The 18,363-nt window shown below is 44.4% G+C and overlaps 1 protein-coding gene across 1 annotated transcript in view; it reads right to left on the bottom strand.

The window, feature by feature from the left end:
* Positions 1 to 14,998, bottom strand: part of ahrra (aryl-hydrocarbon receptor repressor a) — a 212,520-nt gene extending 197,522 nt beyond the window's left edge. Inside the window, exons 1-2 of the mRNA XM_078197936.1 lie at positions 14,618 to 14,998; positions 14,152 to 14,223 (exon numbers count right to left, since the gene is read on the bottom strand). Of these exons, the coding sequence (XP_078054062.1) occupies positions 14,152 to 14,213 (62 nt within the window). The 5' untranslated portion in view covers positions 14,214 to 14,223; positions 14,618 to 14,998. The remainder of the gene's footprint in view (positions 1 to 14,151; positions 14,224 to 14,617) is intronic.
* Between the last annotated feature and the right edge of the window lie 3,365 nt (positions 14,999 to 18,363).

Genomic DNA, 18,363 nt, shown 5'->3' with positions numbered 1-18,363 from the left:
GTGTGGTGACTAGGAACATACACAGAGTCTAAGACACATGACAAAAATGTTTGCAAATGTGGTTTGATTTTTATGTTCAGTTCTGTCCATGTTTTTTCTTTGCTACACTTCAATGTGAGAAAATAAATGACAGATCCTTTCTTCACTGATGCTTACATTTTATGCTAGTTGTGTTAATGTTTCATCAAGTTAAGGCAATATAGAGCACATTGCAACAGGAATTGACCATTCAGCGGTGCAAGCTTGCTCCAACATTCAATCAGACAATGACCAATCTACCTCAACCCTATTTACCCATCTCTGCACCATATTCCTGATACCCTTAGTCAGCCTTGGAAATGTCAACTGACGTAGCATCCACAGCCTTTTGACAAATTGAGGGGAGATTTCTTACACCCTCCTTACTCCTTGCATTCCAAAATAACTTGGCTTAAGGTTATGCCCCACTGTTCCAGATTCCCACAGCAGAGGAAATGGTTTGTGTATCTATCCTGTCAAATCCCTTAACCGTTTTAAACACCGCAATCAGATAAGCGGTTAAGGGCATACAAGTCAACTTTATGCAATACTGAGTCCATTCACTAAAATGAATGACCAGAAAATTGAGAGGAACTAGCACTCATGTCCGATGCTCCAAGCGGGTGATGTATCCTGCTGGGAGGACAATGAGTAAACCCCATGTCTATCGAGGAAATTTAGCATTTTATCCCAGCCAATTCCCCGAGTGAACTGATCATGTAGTCAACCAATTCTCCAAGTAATATCATATAACCAACTAATTTATCAAGTGAAGAGATTATATAAATCAGTCAATTACCCATATACGCATGTCATCAGCCAATTCATACAGTGATGAGATTGATAGTGACTACACCTCACGTCATAGAATCCTACACTGCAGAAGGAGGCCATTCAGCCCATCGAGTCTGCATCGACCACAATCCTACCCAGGCCTTACCCCCATGCATTTACCCTAGCCAGTCCCTAAGGGGCAATTTAGCATGGCCAATCCACCTAACCTGCACATCTTTGGACTTGCCTGTTGAGTATTTTTCTGAGATTTGAGATGTGGAAAAGTGCTTAATAAATGTTTTCTCCAAACAATCAGAGGTTAAACAAAATGATTGTACAAACATTGAGAGGGAAAAAAGTGGATACTAAAATTAATCCAAGCTGGGATACTGTTGCCAATGTCACCCTCTCTCAATATCCAGCATTTGCTGTTCAAAGTCACTCAAAGGTTCGAAACCTCGTTTGAATGCAACTGGGAAATGAGTAAAAGAGCAAAACTATTAGTGCTGAACAATGCAGGATATGCAGGAGTGCAAAAATAAACTAAATGTATGTTATTGATGTTGCAACCAGTGTTTAGTTCTGCTGTACTCATTACCCACTGCAAGTGTCCAGTCCATCAGGTATAGCCACACAAATTAATCTTTAAAACGCAGAGTACACATTTTCCTTCACAATCCAGAACCAACTGATGACTTTGGGGAAAGTGTGACTTTGATGTGTGAGATTGTCATCAGTTGGTTAACTCATTGAGCAAAACAAGCACCCATTCATTGAAAAAATTCTTGCACAAACTCAGGATCTTCCAAAGCATTTTTCCTCTTCAGAATGTAGACACTGCTCTAATGTAGGAAACGCAGCAGCGAATTTGCACATTGCAAGGTCTATAAACAGTAATAAGCTAAATTATCCAGTAAATGATGTTGTTTCAGGGATAAATGATAACCAGGATATTCTGGGCAATTCTCTTGCTTTCCTTCAATATTATTGTACGGTATCCTTTATACCCACATGAGAGAGAGTAGATGGAGCCTCATTTTAAAGTCTTTTTCTAAATACGCCATCTCTGCATATTGCAGCATCATTCAGTACTGCACTGGGAGTGTTGACCTGGATTGGCCCTCAAGTGAGACTTGAGCAGACAACATTCAGACTCAGAGGAAGCAATGCTACTATTCTGAGATTGGGTCCTTCTGTCCTGGACTCTCAGTGCGGACTTGGTTCTTAGACGGACTGTAAACATACTCTGGTATCTGCTTAACACTCGTTCATTAGTAGTACTTCGAAACAAGTTACAAAGAAGGCACGTAGTCTAACATATGACCGACTAATGTCAGTGGTGCACATGATCTACATCCTACTCATAGAAGAAAGCTTATAGAATCTCTACATTGTAGATGGAGGACATTCAGCCTATCGAGCCTGCATCGACAACAATCCCGTCCATTTGGCCCACCAATCCTCATAACCCCATATAATTACCCTAACACTGAGGGGCAATTTACCATGGCCAATCCACCTAACTTGCACATCTTTGGACTGGGGGAGGAAACCGGAGCACCCGGAGGAAACCCATGCAGACACGAGGAGAATCACCCAAGGCTGGAATTGAACTCGGGTGTTGTGAGGCAGCAATGCTAACCATTATACCACTGTGCCGCCGCCATTCAAACCATTAGCATATCCCATCTGCATAGCCTCTGTAAACCCTTTATATTAACATACCTTCTCCCAATCCAAAAATGCTTTCTTAATTTTTAACAACATGATATCTTTCAACGGTTTATATCACATCTCTGTAACTCCCTTTATACAATGACTGATTCTACACAACTCCAACTCTTGTCCCCCCAAGTCATAGTCCTGGGGATTCAATCTCCATAGTATTCTTAGCCCTGAGGGATGACGTTTAGGAGACATGATGGCTTTATTATCCAGCTGTTAGATCATCATCTGGAGAACAGGACAACATTTTATCAGCATTGCTTTCAGCATAGCTGGGACGCGGGGTGTAGGTTTCAGAATGACTGAACTGCGAGGAAAACAAAGACTTTTCAAAGAAAACTGAAGAGAATTAATCTTTGGACCCTCTGGGACTAGAATAGAACACTGAGGCATTTGTTATTCCCCAAAAGAATTCTGGGAAGAAGCTTCGGAAGAGAAATGGTTCGCATTGGTAAGGCCATTATAGCTGCATTATCAACTGCTATAGCAAAGACAGAAAAAGCATTGAAGTTCTGAGATTTCAGTGAACTTGAAAGGAAAAAAAAAAGCAAGCAACTTCCCTCAGGAAAAGAAGAGATGGTTTTCCCATGATTTTTCTGGAGAACCGTCTACTTTTTCAAGGCAGTGGTAAGAAAGGCACACTTCTCTCTGTATGAGGTTGTCCCACAATGGGGAGAATGGCTGAGAATATGGAGACAAGACATCGTCACCTTCTTGGGAGGAATTCCCTGGAGACGAGATTGCGGCATAGGATTCTTAAGCTTCAGAAGCGCTGAAGATCCTGCCGCGGCTTCTGAAGGCTGCATTTCCACTGCTTCAGAACAAAAGGTTGAAGATCAGTGAGTTCTTCAAGTGATGAGCATCATCTGGCTTTTTTGGGATTCCCAGATGAATGCCAACATCACCACTCAAAAATGTATGTTGATTGCAAAGAACATAGGATTGATTTTTCTTTCCACTGTAGCTAAGAGGAGCAATAATCCTGCCACCTGGACTTCATAACTTGATGCCTGATTGATAAAGGGCGATATGCTGAAGTCTGTTGAGGTCATCTGCTAATTTAACAGAAGCTCCAGTATCAATTTTAATCATTGAACTTGGACTGTAACTGACCAGTATTCTGGAGTAAGACTATCTACTTCCCCTGCGAACTCCGTAGTTTGCCATTTTATGGGTGGTTTCTCAGAAGGATTGTATTTCATAAATACTTGCTGGCCTGTGACTTGAATTAAAATTGCTGGATTTGCAGAAATGCTTCAAATGGCCAGTTTCGCCATAGTAGAAGCATTCCGCACCCCCTGCTGGGCAGTCTTGGCATCTCTGCTGGGTTGCTGGGTTTTTATGCCGCAACACAAGGCATCTCAAAATGGCTGCTGGCTTGGAGTTTCCCACCCTCTTGGTTGGTTTAGCAGGCTTTCGTCTGGGTGAGGTCACTTCCCTTGGGTCTAGCAAATCTATGGAGTCATATGAAGTCTCAGTGACCATGAGCCACTGCCCCATTTGCCACTCAGAGTTGGGGGCCTTTTCATGCACTCAATAATGTCATGTGGAAGATTAAAAAGGTATCGAAGACTTTAATAATGGAATCTAAAACTGCAGTGAACTCCTGTACTCCCTGCCTTAGGAGAACATTGTTTGCTACTGGACCTATTGCATAATGAAAGGAATTAATTTAAGAACTTTTTCATGAGGACCTGATGCTGTTCAGTGTTGGATATAATGGCGTTTCCATGATTCCCACAGGCAGCCTCTTTCCTGCCCTCAAGGCAGTCAAACAGGCTGGGCAAGAGTAGGGTCTTCTCACTGGGTTTAGTCATTGTTATCTCTCTCCAGTGTGTCTCCTTCTGTCCCCAGAACGTCTCAATATGCTTTCAATGATTTCTTCATTCTGTGCTTCCTTCAATAGCACTGATGTTGTTTATATCAATGTCTCCATCACTAATTGGGCCCTTCTGTCTTGGACTCCGGCATGGGGCTTGGCTCTTAGACATACTCTGGTATTGGGGTGGCACAATGGTTAGCACTGCTGCCTCACAGCGCCAGGGACCTGGGTTCAATTCCCAGCTTGAGTGACTGTGCGGAGTCTGCACGTTCTCCCCATGTCTGCATGGGCTTCCTCCGGGTGTTCCAGTTTCCTCCTGCAGTCCGAAAGACATGCTGGTTAGGTCCATTGGCCATGTTAAATTCTCCCTCTGTGTATCTGAACAGGCGCCGGAGCATGGTGACCAGGGGATTTTCACAGTAACTTCATTGCAGTGTTAATGTAAGCCTACTTGTGACTAATAAACTTGAGTACCTGGTGGATAGGCCATTCAGCTCCTCAGACTTATTCTATCAGTTTATTAGTTGTTCTGAATCTCAACTCCACTTACTCATCATTTACCTATTTAAAAAAGTGGTGGCACATTTTCCACAACCCTTCAGTATGGAGCGATCTGATCCGCTGTTAATAACCCCCCAGAAAACACGAGATAAGGTAAAATAATATTTTTTTATATACACGCACAAAATGCGGGAAGTGGTTTCACAACATCTGCCTCTTTTGCAATCATATAATAAAATGAGGGATAAGGGAAATAAAAGGAGTACAAAACAAGACCATGATTAGGGTTGTGGCTTCACACAAGTCCAGAATCAGAAGTCTAATGGTGCATTCCTTCAGAGGTTAGAAGTCCAAAACTGTTGCAAGTTGATCCATCTTGCCAAAAGCGAGGATTTCCATGATGGAAAGTGGCTCGTTGAGATGAATTAGCATAATAGGCACTGATACAGGAGTTCCAATGGTGCACAGTGTAGATGAAGGTCAGGTAATTTACCTGGACAGAGCTCCTGCTGCTGTTACTTGTTGTGTGGTAAAATGCTCGATTCATTGTGTTCAGTTCCACATGGCAATAATACAGGTTCCAGCAGCTCGGGGGAGGTAATGTGACACAGGATGTATTTTTTCAGATCTGGAATCTTGAGAGGGATTTACCAGAGGAGTCAGGGTTCCTGAAGACATGCCAAGTGGGATTTTACGGCCTTGCTCGAGCGAGAGTAAGTTCCAGCGACCATCTCTTGTGGGCCAGAGTGCTGCCTTAGAAATATAAAGGGTGTTGGTACATTTCTTCAGTTTGATGTTCTGCAGCCATAATGGGCATTAGCATCTCTTTCAAGGTAGCAAGGTCTCTGCTGGTGTTCGGAAATTCTTCTGTTATGAGTCATGGCTGGTCAGGTTAAAACCTCTGTCCATTTTTTTAAATAAAATCATAATTTTATTAAGTAGCAAGGTTGACATAGATGGATATAATTTTCTTCCTGTTTTATGGATGAGACAATCTCCACATTGCAAAATTACAGCTCCTTATCCATCATGAATGCTGGTCTGTCTGACATTATTACGGGGAATCAGAGTATACAACCATCTGACATTCATTCATAGCTGCATTGCTGGGCCTTCTTCAGGCACACAGTCAGGTGCAGACACCAGAAAAGCAAAAGGGATTCTGGTGCCAGGATACGCAGGCATAGAACCTCTATAGTGCAGAAGGAGGCCATTCAGCCCATTGAGTCTGTGCCAACTCACTGAAAGAGCATCCTATCCAAGTCCACCACACCACCCCTACTCCCCCAAGCCCTATCCCTGTAACCCCATGCATTTACCATGACTAATCCACCTAACCTACACATCTTTGGGCACTAAGAGGCAATTTAGCATGACCAATCCACCTAACCTGCACATCTTTGGATGTGGGAGGAAACTGGAGCCCCCGAAGGAAACCCACGCAGACACTGGAGAACATGCAAACTCCACACAGACAGTTGCCCGAGGCTGGAATCGAACCCAGGCCCCTGGCGCTGTGAGGCAGCAGTGCTAGCCACTGTGCCACCATACAACCCTAAACAGGGGAGACGGATAAGCACTCACTCCACTTTTAATATCACATTTGTTTTTCAGATGCTAACCCAAAAAGGAAAAACCTATTTCCCTGCCTTGGAATGTTAATGATGTTGGGTTAAGGGATAAATATTGGCAGGGACACCAAAAAGATAGTCTTGCTCTCTTTTGAAACTGTATCATGGAATCTGTCACATCTACCTGTTGAGGGTAGATCATGAGTGTCGCATCCAAACACCAGCACCTCCAAACAGTACTCAAGTGTCAGTTGAGATTTTGTGCTCAAGACTCTGGAAGTTTAACCTAGAGCACCTGACTCAGACATGAGTGCTGTCCACTGAGGCACTGATGACACCTTTCATTCTCTAGTTGGATAACAGAAGCACCCAGTAGATTTGGATTTTAACCGCATAGCTACAATGTCTGAAGTACTTTGCAAATGTGCACTCAGACAACTAACTAAGCAACCATTTCTTTAACGTGTGCTCCCAGTACAGAGTCCTACACCAAGAGTGCAGCTTCAGATGTTGCATCCCAGGATTTTCCATTAACTTGAGAGAGACTAAAATCATACACTCCCGTTGAGAGAGGTTTCACACTTGAAAATGTGAAAGTAATTCTCTAATAAGTGGAATGAGTGCTTATCCTTCTCTCCTGTTTAGGGCCGCATGGTGGCACAGTGGCACTGCTACCTCACAGCCAGGGAGCCGGGTTCAATTCCGGCCTCAGGTCTCTGTCTGTATAGAGTTTGTGTGTTCTCCCAGTGTCTGCGTGGGTTTCCTCCAGGTGCTCCGGTTCCTCCCAGGCTCCAAAGATATGTGGGTTAGGTTGATTGGCCATTGCCCCTCTGTGTCAGGGGGGCTAGGAAGGCAAATATGTGGGGTTACAGGGATAGGAGCTGGGTGGGATTGAGGTCGGTGCAGGCTCGAAGAGCCAAATGGCCTCCTTCTGCACTGTAGATTCTATGATTCTAAGACGTGTTGTGTTAGATGATGCAGACGTTTAATTCAGTGCTGATTCCTGACTGCAGGGTAATTGTAATTGTGCACAGTACAATGTACAGACTAAATCTGCAAAAGCGTCTGTTTAGCTAGAATAAACTCTTTAGAAATGCAAGTTAATAACACTTTTCAAGTCACACTAGACACAGTGAGCAATTGACGTACACACAAACAATACTTCTCCCATCCCCTCTAAGGTAATGATATTTTAAAAGGATACAGATCTCATGTTTAGATGGTTTATAATAGAAAGATACTTAGGGCCCGATTTTACCATTGCGTCGCACCCTTTTTCGGGCGTGAAAACTTGATAAAGTCGGGCGTGAGGCGATTAGCGCGATCCGTGCCTGCGCAGATGCCCATTTTACCAAGGCCCGAAAAAGGCTGTGATCCGAACCACGCCTGAAACGGGCGCAATGGCGATTTAAATGCATGTGCATGCATTTAAATTGAATTAATGGACTGCCCGCCCAACTTTACCAGCATTTCCCCCTTTACCATCGCGTTCGCCCGCCCAGATTTGGCACGAAACAGACATGCTCGGCAAAGGGCTGTTTTAGACGCTCCAGCTTCTGAAGAGGTAAGTTCAGAGCTTCCAACATCTCTCTAACTCAGATCAGTGTGGCGTGCGGGGGAGCGGGAAGGAGGGAGGGGGGGGGGGGCGGGGCGATCGTTCTCTGATTGGGGGTGAGGGAGGCGGGCCAGATGTATCTCTGGTGGGAAGGAGGGAGGCCTGATCATTCTCTGGTGGCTGGGGGGAGGGAGACGGTCAGATGGATCTCGGGTGTGGGGGGGCAAGGGGGGACCGCTGACACTCTGCGGTTGATCGATGGAGGGGAAGGGGGGCAGAGGGTCGCGATGGGTAGTGAGGGGGGCGTGGGTGGATAAGGGGGACATTTATGTTGTGGGGGTGGGGCAATGTCTGTGGGGGCCATCTCTTCCACTTTTTGCTCCTGGGCCGCTTTATCTGTTTTTTGCGGCCCGGGAGCGATATAACAGGGGCGTGTTTTTCAAATTTCTTTTTCACCGCGCACACGCAGTTGAAAGCTCCGATTGGAGCTGCAGCATTTCAGGTGTGATAAGCCCCGCCCACAGTGCAATTCAGACTCGTGATTTTTTTTCAGGCTAAGTGCATATGGGGGCGCCTGAGAACAGTTTTCCAAGTCGGATCTGAATTACATCCAGATTCAGCACTTAGAATCAAAATGGTAAATTCGGGCTCTTAGACTAGGTGGCACGGTAGCACAGCGGTTAGCACTGCTGCCTCACAGCGCCAGGGACCTGGGTTCGATTTGTGGCTTGAGCCACTGTCTATACGGAATCTGCACTTTCTCCCCCTGTCTGCGTGGATTTCCTCCGGGTGCTCCGGTTTCCTCCCACAGTCTGAAAGATGTGCTGGTTAGATGCATTGGCCATGCCAAATTTTCCCTCAGTGTACAGGCGCCGGAGTGTTGCGACTAGGGGATTTTCACAGTAACTTCTTTGCAGTGTTAATGTAAGCCTACTTGTGACAATAATAAATAAACTTTAAGCTACTCATGTTTAGGAATAAACATCTGAAATGTACAGTACATTCTTATAAATATTAAATTGTAAGTAATTGTGGGATAATGGCTAAAGAAAAACCATTAATAGCTACCCTAATGCAGAAGGACCATGCTGAAATGTGCTTACATTGCAGGCTTCAAGCATTTTGCAAATAAAGATAAAAAATAGAAAATGTACAGAGTTGTCAAGATAGTGCAGGCTTGAGTACGCACAGGCTCTGAACAGCTCTGATCAGGGAGCCAAGGAATGAGGATAGCAAATCCAGAGAACTTGCATGAGAAAAGCATAAAGAATTCCGGTTTGAAACTTGAATTTCTAAAAGGTAAAGGGCGTGAAGAGAGAGAGAGAACCAAGCAAACATTCAAAGGATACGATTGCTAATTGCTACCCCGAGGAAACGACGGCTATTATTGTTTTCTCCTCTGGAACATCGTTGCTTAAACATTGCGGAGACTTGGTTGAATTCAATAAAGGATTATTCCCAACCAATCGGTGTCAAATCCCAATAATCCAATTCAAACTCTTCTCCTTCCACACTTCCAAAGAAAAACAGGGCGAGATGAATGTTCTGGCCTCTCCACCAACTAGAAATGGTCAGTAACACCTCAAAGATCCCGAGCAAAGACGTAAAGACCCGATTTCAACTGAACCTTTCCTGGTAGGAATGGTGGGAGGGGGAGAAAGGGAGGGGACAATGACAAGGGGAGGGAGGGAATAGCCAGTTTGGATCTGTCTTCTACTTTACTTTCTGCCCTATTTTCACCTCATTAAGGTGAAATGTTTCTGTAAAGAGTTGTCATTTCCAATGCCAGAATAACATATTTACACCCAGGGTTAAAAACATCTCTCTTCTAAGAGTTAGGGGAGAGATTTATTGGAAAAGTACCTAACTTTTGTGCATCGACAGCACCGCAGGCTCACTACACCCGTCCATTCCAAGGGCAGCTTTAGTGCAACTCCACCAAATCATAGAATCCCTATTGTACAGAAGGAGGCTATTCGGCCCATCGAGTCTGTACCAACCACAATCCCACCCAGGCCTTATTCCCGTAACCCCACACATTTACCCTGCTAATCTCCCGACACTAAGATCAATTTAGCATGCCCAATCAACTAACCCGCACATCTTTGAATGGAAAACTTCAATTTCACATGCAGCTCACTTCACTCTCTGAGGCCAATTTTGAGTTTTGACCTATAGCCCATACTTCATTAACATCAGGTGGACGGGGTGCAGAACAACAAGCATTCATCCCAATAGAACTCAAGATTGTGGTCCCCCTTATTCACAGCAACTTGCTGTTTTTTTGCATTCCTCATGGGATGTGGGTGTCACTGGCAAAGGCTAGCAATTGTTGCCCATCCCTAATTGCCGTTGAACTGCTCGGCCATTGCAAAAATCGGTTAAGAGTTAACCACACTGCTGTGGGTCTGGAGTCACATGTAGGCCAGGCCAGATCAGAATGGCAGATTTCCCTCCCCAAAGCAAATTAGGGAACCGGTATGGATTTTTACAACAAACTGACAATGGTTTCATGGTCACTACTAGCTTTTAATTACAATTGCCAAGGAATGATTTGAACCCAGGTCTCTGGATTATTAGTCCAGTGATATTACCACTACACCATTGTCTCCCTGTTCAAGATTCTAAAGGGACTTGACAGGATAGATACAATGAGGCTGTTTTCCCTGGCTGGAGAATCTGATTTTAGATTAAGGGGCCCATCATTTTAGAGCCGAGTTGAGGAGAAATGTCTTCACTCAGGAAGATTATACATCTTTGGAACTCTCCACCCCAAAGGGTTGTGGATGCTCCATCATTGACTATATTGAATATTGGGATAGGCAGATTTTTGTCCCTCAGGGAATCAAGGGATATGGGGAACAGGCAGGAAAGTGGAGTTGAAGCCCGAGATCAGTCATGATCATATTGAATAGTGAAGCAGGCTCGACAGGCCATATACTCTATCCTGCTCCTATCTTGCGTCCTTTAATGCAATAAGCCATTCATGGGACCTCAAAGATTGTAAAGTTGACACTGAACTGTATCAGGAGATATTTGGACAAATGTCTAATGGCTGGGTGGACAGGAAGCCAGAATTGAAGGGATGCAAAGTGGAGCGTTGCAGGCCCGAAGAACATTACAGCCCTGGACAAGCGTGAGGACATGGAGTCATAAAATCCATACAGTGCAGAAGGAGGCCATTCAGCCCATTGAGCCTGCACCGACAACAATCCCACCCAAGTCGTATCCCTGCAACTGCACGTATTTACCCTCATGGTCCCCCTGACACTAAGGGACAATTTAGAATGGCCAATCAACCTAACCCTCACATCTTTGAAGTGTGGGAGGAAACCGGAGCACAGGGAGGAAACCCATGCAGACACGGGGAGAACATACAAACTCCGCACAGACAGTGACCCGAGGCCGAAATTGAACCCGAGTCCCTGGCGCTGTGAGGCAGCAGTGTTAAACCACTGTGCCACCTTACCACACAGGAGGGATATGAAAAATGGGTAACAATTTTAACGAGGCTCATACAGATCCGCACTAGAACTAGGGGACACAATTTTGAAAAAAGGGGTCTCCCATTTAAGATGGAAATAAGAATTGATTTCTCTCAATAAGGCCGTGAATCTTGGGAACTCTCTTCCCCAGAGAGCAGTGGGTGGATGCAGGGTCAATGAATATTTTTAAGGCAGAGGTAGATGGATTTCTGACTAACGAGGGGGTCAAACGTTATTGAGGTAGGTATAATATAGACTTGAGGCCACAATCAGATTAGCCCTGAGCTTATTGAGGGACTGCAGGCTCAAAGGGCCGAATAGTCTACTCTTGCTCCTAATTTATACGCATTTTTGCGTGGCCTCAGCATTATATTCCGAGGTGAATTTTAGCCTAACCCCAATTTATGGGATTAATGTCTTGAGGGCCAATGTTGATTTCGCACTTTTCTTACCTTCTCTGAAAGAGGTTGGCTCCTCTCCCCATCAATTCTGTGTGAAGGGTGATGGGCAAACTGGACTTGGTGACTGGGTCGCAAGCAAGGCAAGTGATGGACAGTGTCACAATCACGTATTGGCATATTAGAGGAAGCAATGGCCTAGTGGTATTATCGCTGCATTTAATCCAGAAACACAGCTAATGTTCTGGGGACCCGAGTTTGAATCCCACCACGGCAGATGGTGGAATTTGATGTATTCATAGAATCCCTCCAGTGCAAAAAGGGGCCATTCGGCCCATTGAGTCTGCACTGACCACAAAACCGCCCAGGCCCTATCCCCATAACCAAACATATTTACCCTGCTAATCCTCCTGATACTAGGGTCAATTTAGCATGGCCAATCAACCTAACCCACACATCTTTGGAGTATGGGAGGAAACCGGAGCACCCAAAGGAAACCCACACAGACACGGGGAGAATGTGCAAACTCCACACTGACAGTCACCCAAGGCTGGAATTGAACCCGGGTCCCTGTCGCTGTGAGGCAGCAGTGCTAACCACTGTGCCACCGTGAGCCCTTGAATTCAATTTTTAAAAATCAGGAATTAAGAATCTACTGATGATCATGAAACCATTGTCAATTGTCAAAAAACTGCTCTGGTTCGCTAATGTCCTTTTGGGAAGGAAATCTGTCATCCTTACCTGCTCTGGCCTACATGTGACTCTAGGACACAGCAATGTGGTTGACTCTCAACTGCCCTCCGGCAACTAGGGATGGGCAATAAATGCTGGCCAGCCAGCGATGTGCATGTCCCATGAATGAATCAAAAAAATTAGAAAGATGCCCACTGACAAAGACAGGGCTGTGCTCTGGGCAGCCAGTGTTAACCCCTTTTCAACGTATCTCCCACCTCTTTGTCTATGTTAACTGGATGGGATAAGGCTGCTGATCCCATTTTGAGGTTACTACTGTCAGGTGATTAAAAAGATAGTGGACTCCTCTCTTGTGCTCAATGTGGAGTTAAATCAAAACAGGCAATGGACCTGAATAAATTATGTTCTGGATTAGGTTAATATGGTGGGTTCATTAATCAAATGGAAGAAGCTCCTTCTGCGTCACTGAACTCCCATATCCATCGTTGTTGCTTCTGAAGCTCATATTTGAATTGAAGCTGGGCTGATTTGTCCAAATGATTTTCCATTTAGATCTGTTAGGTGCCTTTCAAATGCACACCACTGGATCCTAGCACAGGCTGCACGTGTTACTGACTTCATGAAAGAAAACAGCAGCTGTACAACCAAAACATAAGCCACACAATGCCCTCGCGCTCAAAATGTAATTGAAGATTTATGATAAAAAAGAGCATGTAGCACACAAAAAAATCTCAGTTTAAAAATAAATGGCAGGATGATGGGTGTTCCAGAGAGATACTGAGCTTTCTGTATTAAAGAAGCATTTATGATCCAATTACTTATAATCAGGTGAGGATATATTTTAGAATTCCAATCTCCAAACTGATACAATTGTGACCGTTGTAAGTCGTAAGGGGGACGTGCTGGTGTGTTAATCAGATAATGAGAGTAAACTCACTTACAAGAGAATAGAGGAATAGAAACTGTGAAATTATGAGCGGTTTCACTAATGTGCACCTTATTATTTGTGGAAAAATAGAAACTTTTTAATTTCAAAAACTCACTAAACTCCAGTTTACAATGAGTCTGTGTGCAAGCAACTGGTTCCGTAAATAATTCGTAACAAAAAATATATACCAAAAGTATGCAGCAGATTGTAAATACTAAAATATGTATCTGTACATTCAATAGTGAAAAATGCACCACTTATATAATTGGTTGTATCTAAATATTTAATGTTCTGTAGGTCAATGTGTTCAATAATTAACATCTATACTGAAACAGGAATCGTTTGCACTGATGCATTTGTTGAAATTATTCGACAATTTGAAATGCCTTTCAGTTTCTTCTGTCTTGTTATTGCAACCCTGAAAATTTCAGCTATAAAAATAATCCCTGACCCTTTGCTTTCTCATTTGGCATAGTTCTCACCGAGATCAGATGGGTACTTTTTTTGAATATGTCATATACATATATACATCACACTATGAACTTTGCTGTAAAAAGATCGGGGCAAATTATATTCACACACTGCCCTAAGCACCTGGCACCCACTGTGCGCTTATTTTAACAAAGGCAACAAAATTAGACATTTTACAGCTGGCTATCCGGTTTCTGATGTTGTACTCACAGTTTCTGAATTGGTTTCCTTCGTTTTCTGCCCGCGTACATACACTCGCCCAGCGGAATCATGATTTGAGACCTGCCAAAAGTTACAGGTGCTACTTTAGTCACTTTGTCTCCCCGTGCCATCGCAACCCTTTATTATCTTGTTCTCAAAGTGAGGAGTTAGTCATATCAAACTTATTGTCCCATCCTTTAACCTCCCACATCAGGTTAACAACACGACAGGGAAGTATAAAAATCACCTTTTATACGTTTCATTGATAAAGCAAGCACTATCTAGCCTGAGTTGTCGAGGGCAACAGTCAATCTCTATTCAGTCCTATGTAATCTAATCTGAGAGTTAGCTGTTGAACCCAGTGTGTGCTTATCACATTCCTGCAGCATTAACACAGAATTCCCGCTTTTACCTGGGAGTATCTATTTCTCCCGCCTCTGAAACTGACCACCTCCTGGGTGTGTAATCCACATACCTGGTCCCAAGGCGACCCTTGGCGGTGCTTCAAGCTGTGAATATGCTGCAGGAACAGTGCAAGTCGCTATCACAATGCACCTCTCGCTCACACTAAACACACACACAGACAGAAACAATCCGCCAACACGAGTCTAAAAGTTGGTTTTGATCATCATTGGATTGGATTATGTAGCCCCGAGTGATGGTTTTGCCGCTTCGGAATAACCCTGGCGAGCAAAGCTGACTTCCTTATATTTCAGGTGCCGGATCCCTTTCAATGTCATCAGAAGCTTTGCACGCAATGTCATCCAAAACATTAACCAGAATCGTGAGTGGAGAGAGAGAGAGAGAGAGCCCTCAAACTCTCACTCATCAGCACACACACAGACACACACACAGCACTGGAGCTAAACTCTCATCAAAACATTGAAACAATTAGACAACAACTGGACTGCCGGCTTATCTCTCGCAAATGCGAACATTTCAAATGTTTGTTTTCGGTTCTGGGTTTGGATCGATGCCAATTGCTGATACTTTTTCTCATTTCTCAGCCTTACTGGTGGAGTTTCATTGTGGTGTTAACTAGTTAATTAAAATGGTTATCGCTAGACATGGAATTATTAAAAAGGAATCTGACCTGTAAAATTCCTGAGGGAAACTCATATTGGAGAGAATTATTAAAAGAAACAGACTTTACAAACCGGGAAAATTATATTGGAGATTATTACAACGCAAAAAAAAAATCAACCTACTTCTGGAACTCTAAGGCACAATAACTGATATTCCACTAAACACACGTGGTTAAGTGCATTGACCCCAAAAGGCGCTGGACTGTGGCGACTCGGGGATTTTCACAGTAACTTCATTGCAGTGTTAATGTAAACCTTACTTGTGACTAATAAATAAACTTTAAAAGTCACAATCGAGTGAAAATCGCCTTGATATGGACATCTATTTCTGATCGTGACATGGGAGTGAACACCAGAATTATTTTTAAGTTTGTAATTATTTCTGTTTCAAACAAGATTATTTGGGATTTTCTTTTTTGCTGCAATAATCTGGGTTTTGCTGATGGATCCGTCCACCGGCGAAGAGTTCGACTTCACTACTCCGGTTTGTCTCACTGCTTGTCCAGTACCACAGAATACAACAGTGCCAAAGAGGCCCTTCGGCCCATCGAGTTCGCACCCACACATGAAATGCCCTGACCTGCCTACTAATCCCACTTGCCAGCACTTGGCCCATAGCCTTGAATGTTATGGCGTGCCGAGTATTCATCCAGCTACCTCCTTCCCCTCACTTTTAACTTGTGTCCCCTGGTAACTGACCCTTCAACTAAGGGGAATAGCTGCTCCCTTCCACCCTGTCCATGCCCCTCATAATCTTGAACATCTCAATCAGGTCGCCCGTCAGTCTTCTCTGCTCCAGAGAAAACAACCCAAGCCTATCCAACCTCTCTTCATAACTTAAATGTTCCATCCCAGGCAACATCCTGATGAATCTCCTCTGCATCCCCTCCAGTGCGTTCACATCCTCCCTATAAGGTGGCGACTAGAACTGCACACAATACTCCAGCTGTGGCCTCACCAAAGTTCCATACAACTCCATCATGACCTTTCTACTTTTGTAATCTATACCCCGATTGATAAAAGCGTCCAGTACTGGGAGGAGCAGAAATGCCTTATCTTGTCAGCTTGGATCTTGTTTCTCTCCCTAATGGAGACCTTGAATTGGATTCGATTTGAATTTGGTTTTTGGAACAAGGAATGGATTTGAGTTTGCCCAATCCACTCTGAGCATTGGCTTTGTATATTGAAGAATGGAGTAAAAAATTAAAACACTGTCCCATAATCATTATTACCATTTCTATCCCTCTGAAGTTCAACCAGACTGCATGCAACTGCAACCCCCAATAGAAACCATAGAATTCCCACAGTGCAGAAAGAGCCTATCTGGCCCATCGAGATTGCACCAACTCTCCAAAAGAGCATCGTGCCCAGACCCTCCCCTCTGCTCTGTCCCCATAGTCCCACACATTTACCATGGCTGATCCACCTAACCATCTTTGGACACTAAGGGGCAATTTATCGTGGCCAATCCACCCAACCTGCACATCTTTGGACTGTGGGAGGAAACCGGAGCACCTGGAGGAAACCCATGTGGACACAAGGAGAACTGACAGTCACCCAAGGCTGGAATCGAACCCGGGTCCCTGGTGCTGTGAGGCAGCAGTGCTAACCGCTGTGCCACTCTGCCCTGACTCAACCCAGAGCTCAGCTTCTGACTCCATATTCACTTCCTGACCAAAGCAGCTAACTTCCATCCCTGTGATAATGCCCATGTCCATTCCTGCCTCATCTCTGCCATTGAAACCCTCATTGGAGAATTTGTTACCCCCAATCTGTACAATTTCAATAACCTCCGGCCAAACTTCCACCCACGAGTGCAAACAAAACTCTGATGCCCATACCCTAACTCAGCCAAGTGCTGTTCACCCTCACCACTGTGCTTGCTAACCTACATTAACTCTAAATCTGGCATCAGATCAATTTTAAAATTCTCACCCGTGTGTCCTATTGTTCCCACCACTGCCCCCTCCCCACTCACTCCCCCCTCATGGTCTCACTTCTCCCCATCTGCAACCTCCAATGGCTCAGTGGTTAGAATGGATAAAAGCAAATTACTGCAGATGCTGGAATCTGAAACCAAAAAAGAGAAAACACTGGAAAATCTCAGCAGGTCTGGCAGCATCTGTGAGGAGAGAAAAGAGCTGACGTTTCGAGTCCAGATACTTTCTATGCCTTTTCGCTTTGACAAAGGGTTATCTGGACTCAAAATGTCAGCTCTTTTCTCTCCTTACAGATGCTGCCAGACCTGCTGAGATTTTCCAGTGTTTTCTCCTTTGGGCCCACTGGTTAGCACTGCTGCCGCATAGCGCCAGGGACCCAGATTCAATTCTGGCCTTGGGTCACTGTCTGTGTGGAGTCTGCATGTTCTCCCTGTGTCTACGTGGGTTTCCTCTGGGTGCTCCCGTTTCCTCCCACAGACCAAAGATGTGCAGGTTAGGTTGATTGGACCTGCTAAATTGCCCCTTAGTGTCAGGGGTATTAGCAAGGTAAATACCTGGTCTTAAGGGGATAAAGCCTGGTTGGGATTGTGGTCGGTGCAGAATGGGCCGAATGGTCTACTTCTGCACTGCAGGGATTCTATGATTGGCTTTCTTCTGCTCTGTAGGGATTCTATTCTATTCTAACTCCCCAGAATCAGTGCTCCTCCTTTTAGGGCCTCTTGTGGATTTGAATCACCCCGCTATTGAACTCTACTTGCCATGACCCTAAGCACTGACTAACCACCTACGTTTCCCCTTGTCCGAATATCTTATGTGACTCAGCATCAAATGTTGTCAGGTTGCAAATCTCTGAAATGCCTTAGGAATTTTTCTTTAAGCTATGTTGCAGGTGCTGCAAAAAAGTCATGAGTGGTTAGCATTGCTGCCTCACAGCACCAGGGACCCAGGTTCGATTTTGGCCTTGGGGGACTGTGTGGAGTTTGCACATTCTCCCTGTGTCTCGATGGATTTCCTTCGGGTGCTCTAGTTTCCTCCCACAGCCCAAAGATGTGCAGGTCAAGTGGATTGGCCATGCTAAATTGTCCCTTTGTCCCAAGACATTTAGGTTAAGGATAGTGGTGATTTGATTTATTATTGTCACATGTATTGTGATACAGTGAAAAATAGTTTCTTGCGTGCTATACAGACAAAACATA

The sequence above is a fragment of the Mustelus asterias genome, chromosome 2 (assembly GCF_964213995.1).
Source record: "Mustelus asterias chromosome 2, sMusAst1.hap1.1, whole genome shotgun sequence".
Lineage (NCBI taxonomy): Eukaryota > Metazoa > Chordata > Chondrichthyes > Carcharhiniformes > Triakidae > Mustelus > Mustelus asterias.
The sequence above is the reverse complement of the archived record's forward strand: the minus strand, read 5'-3'. Positions and strand labels throughout refer to the sequence as shown.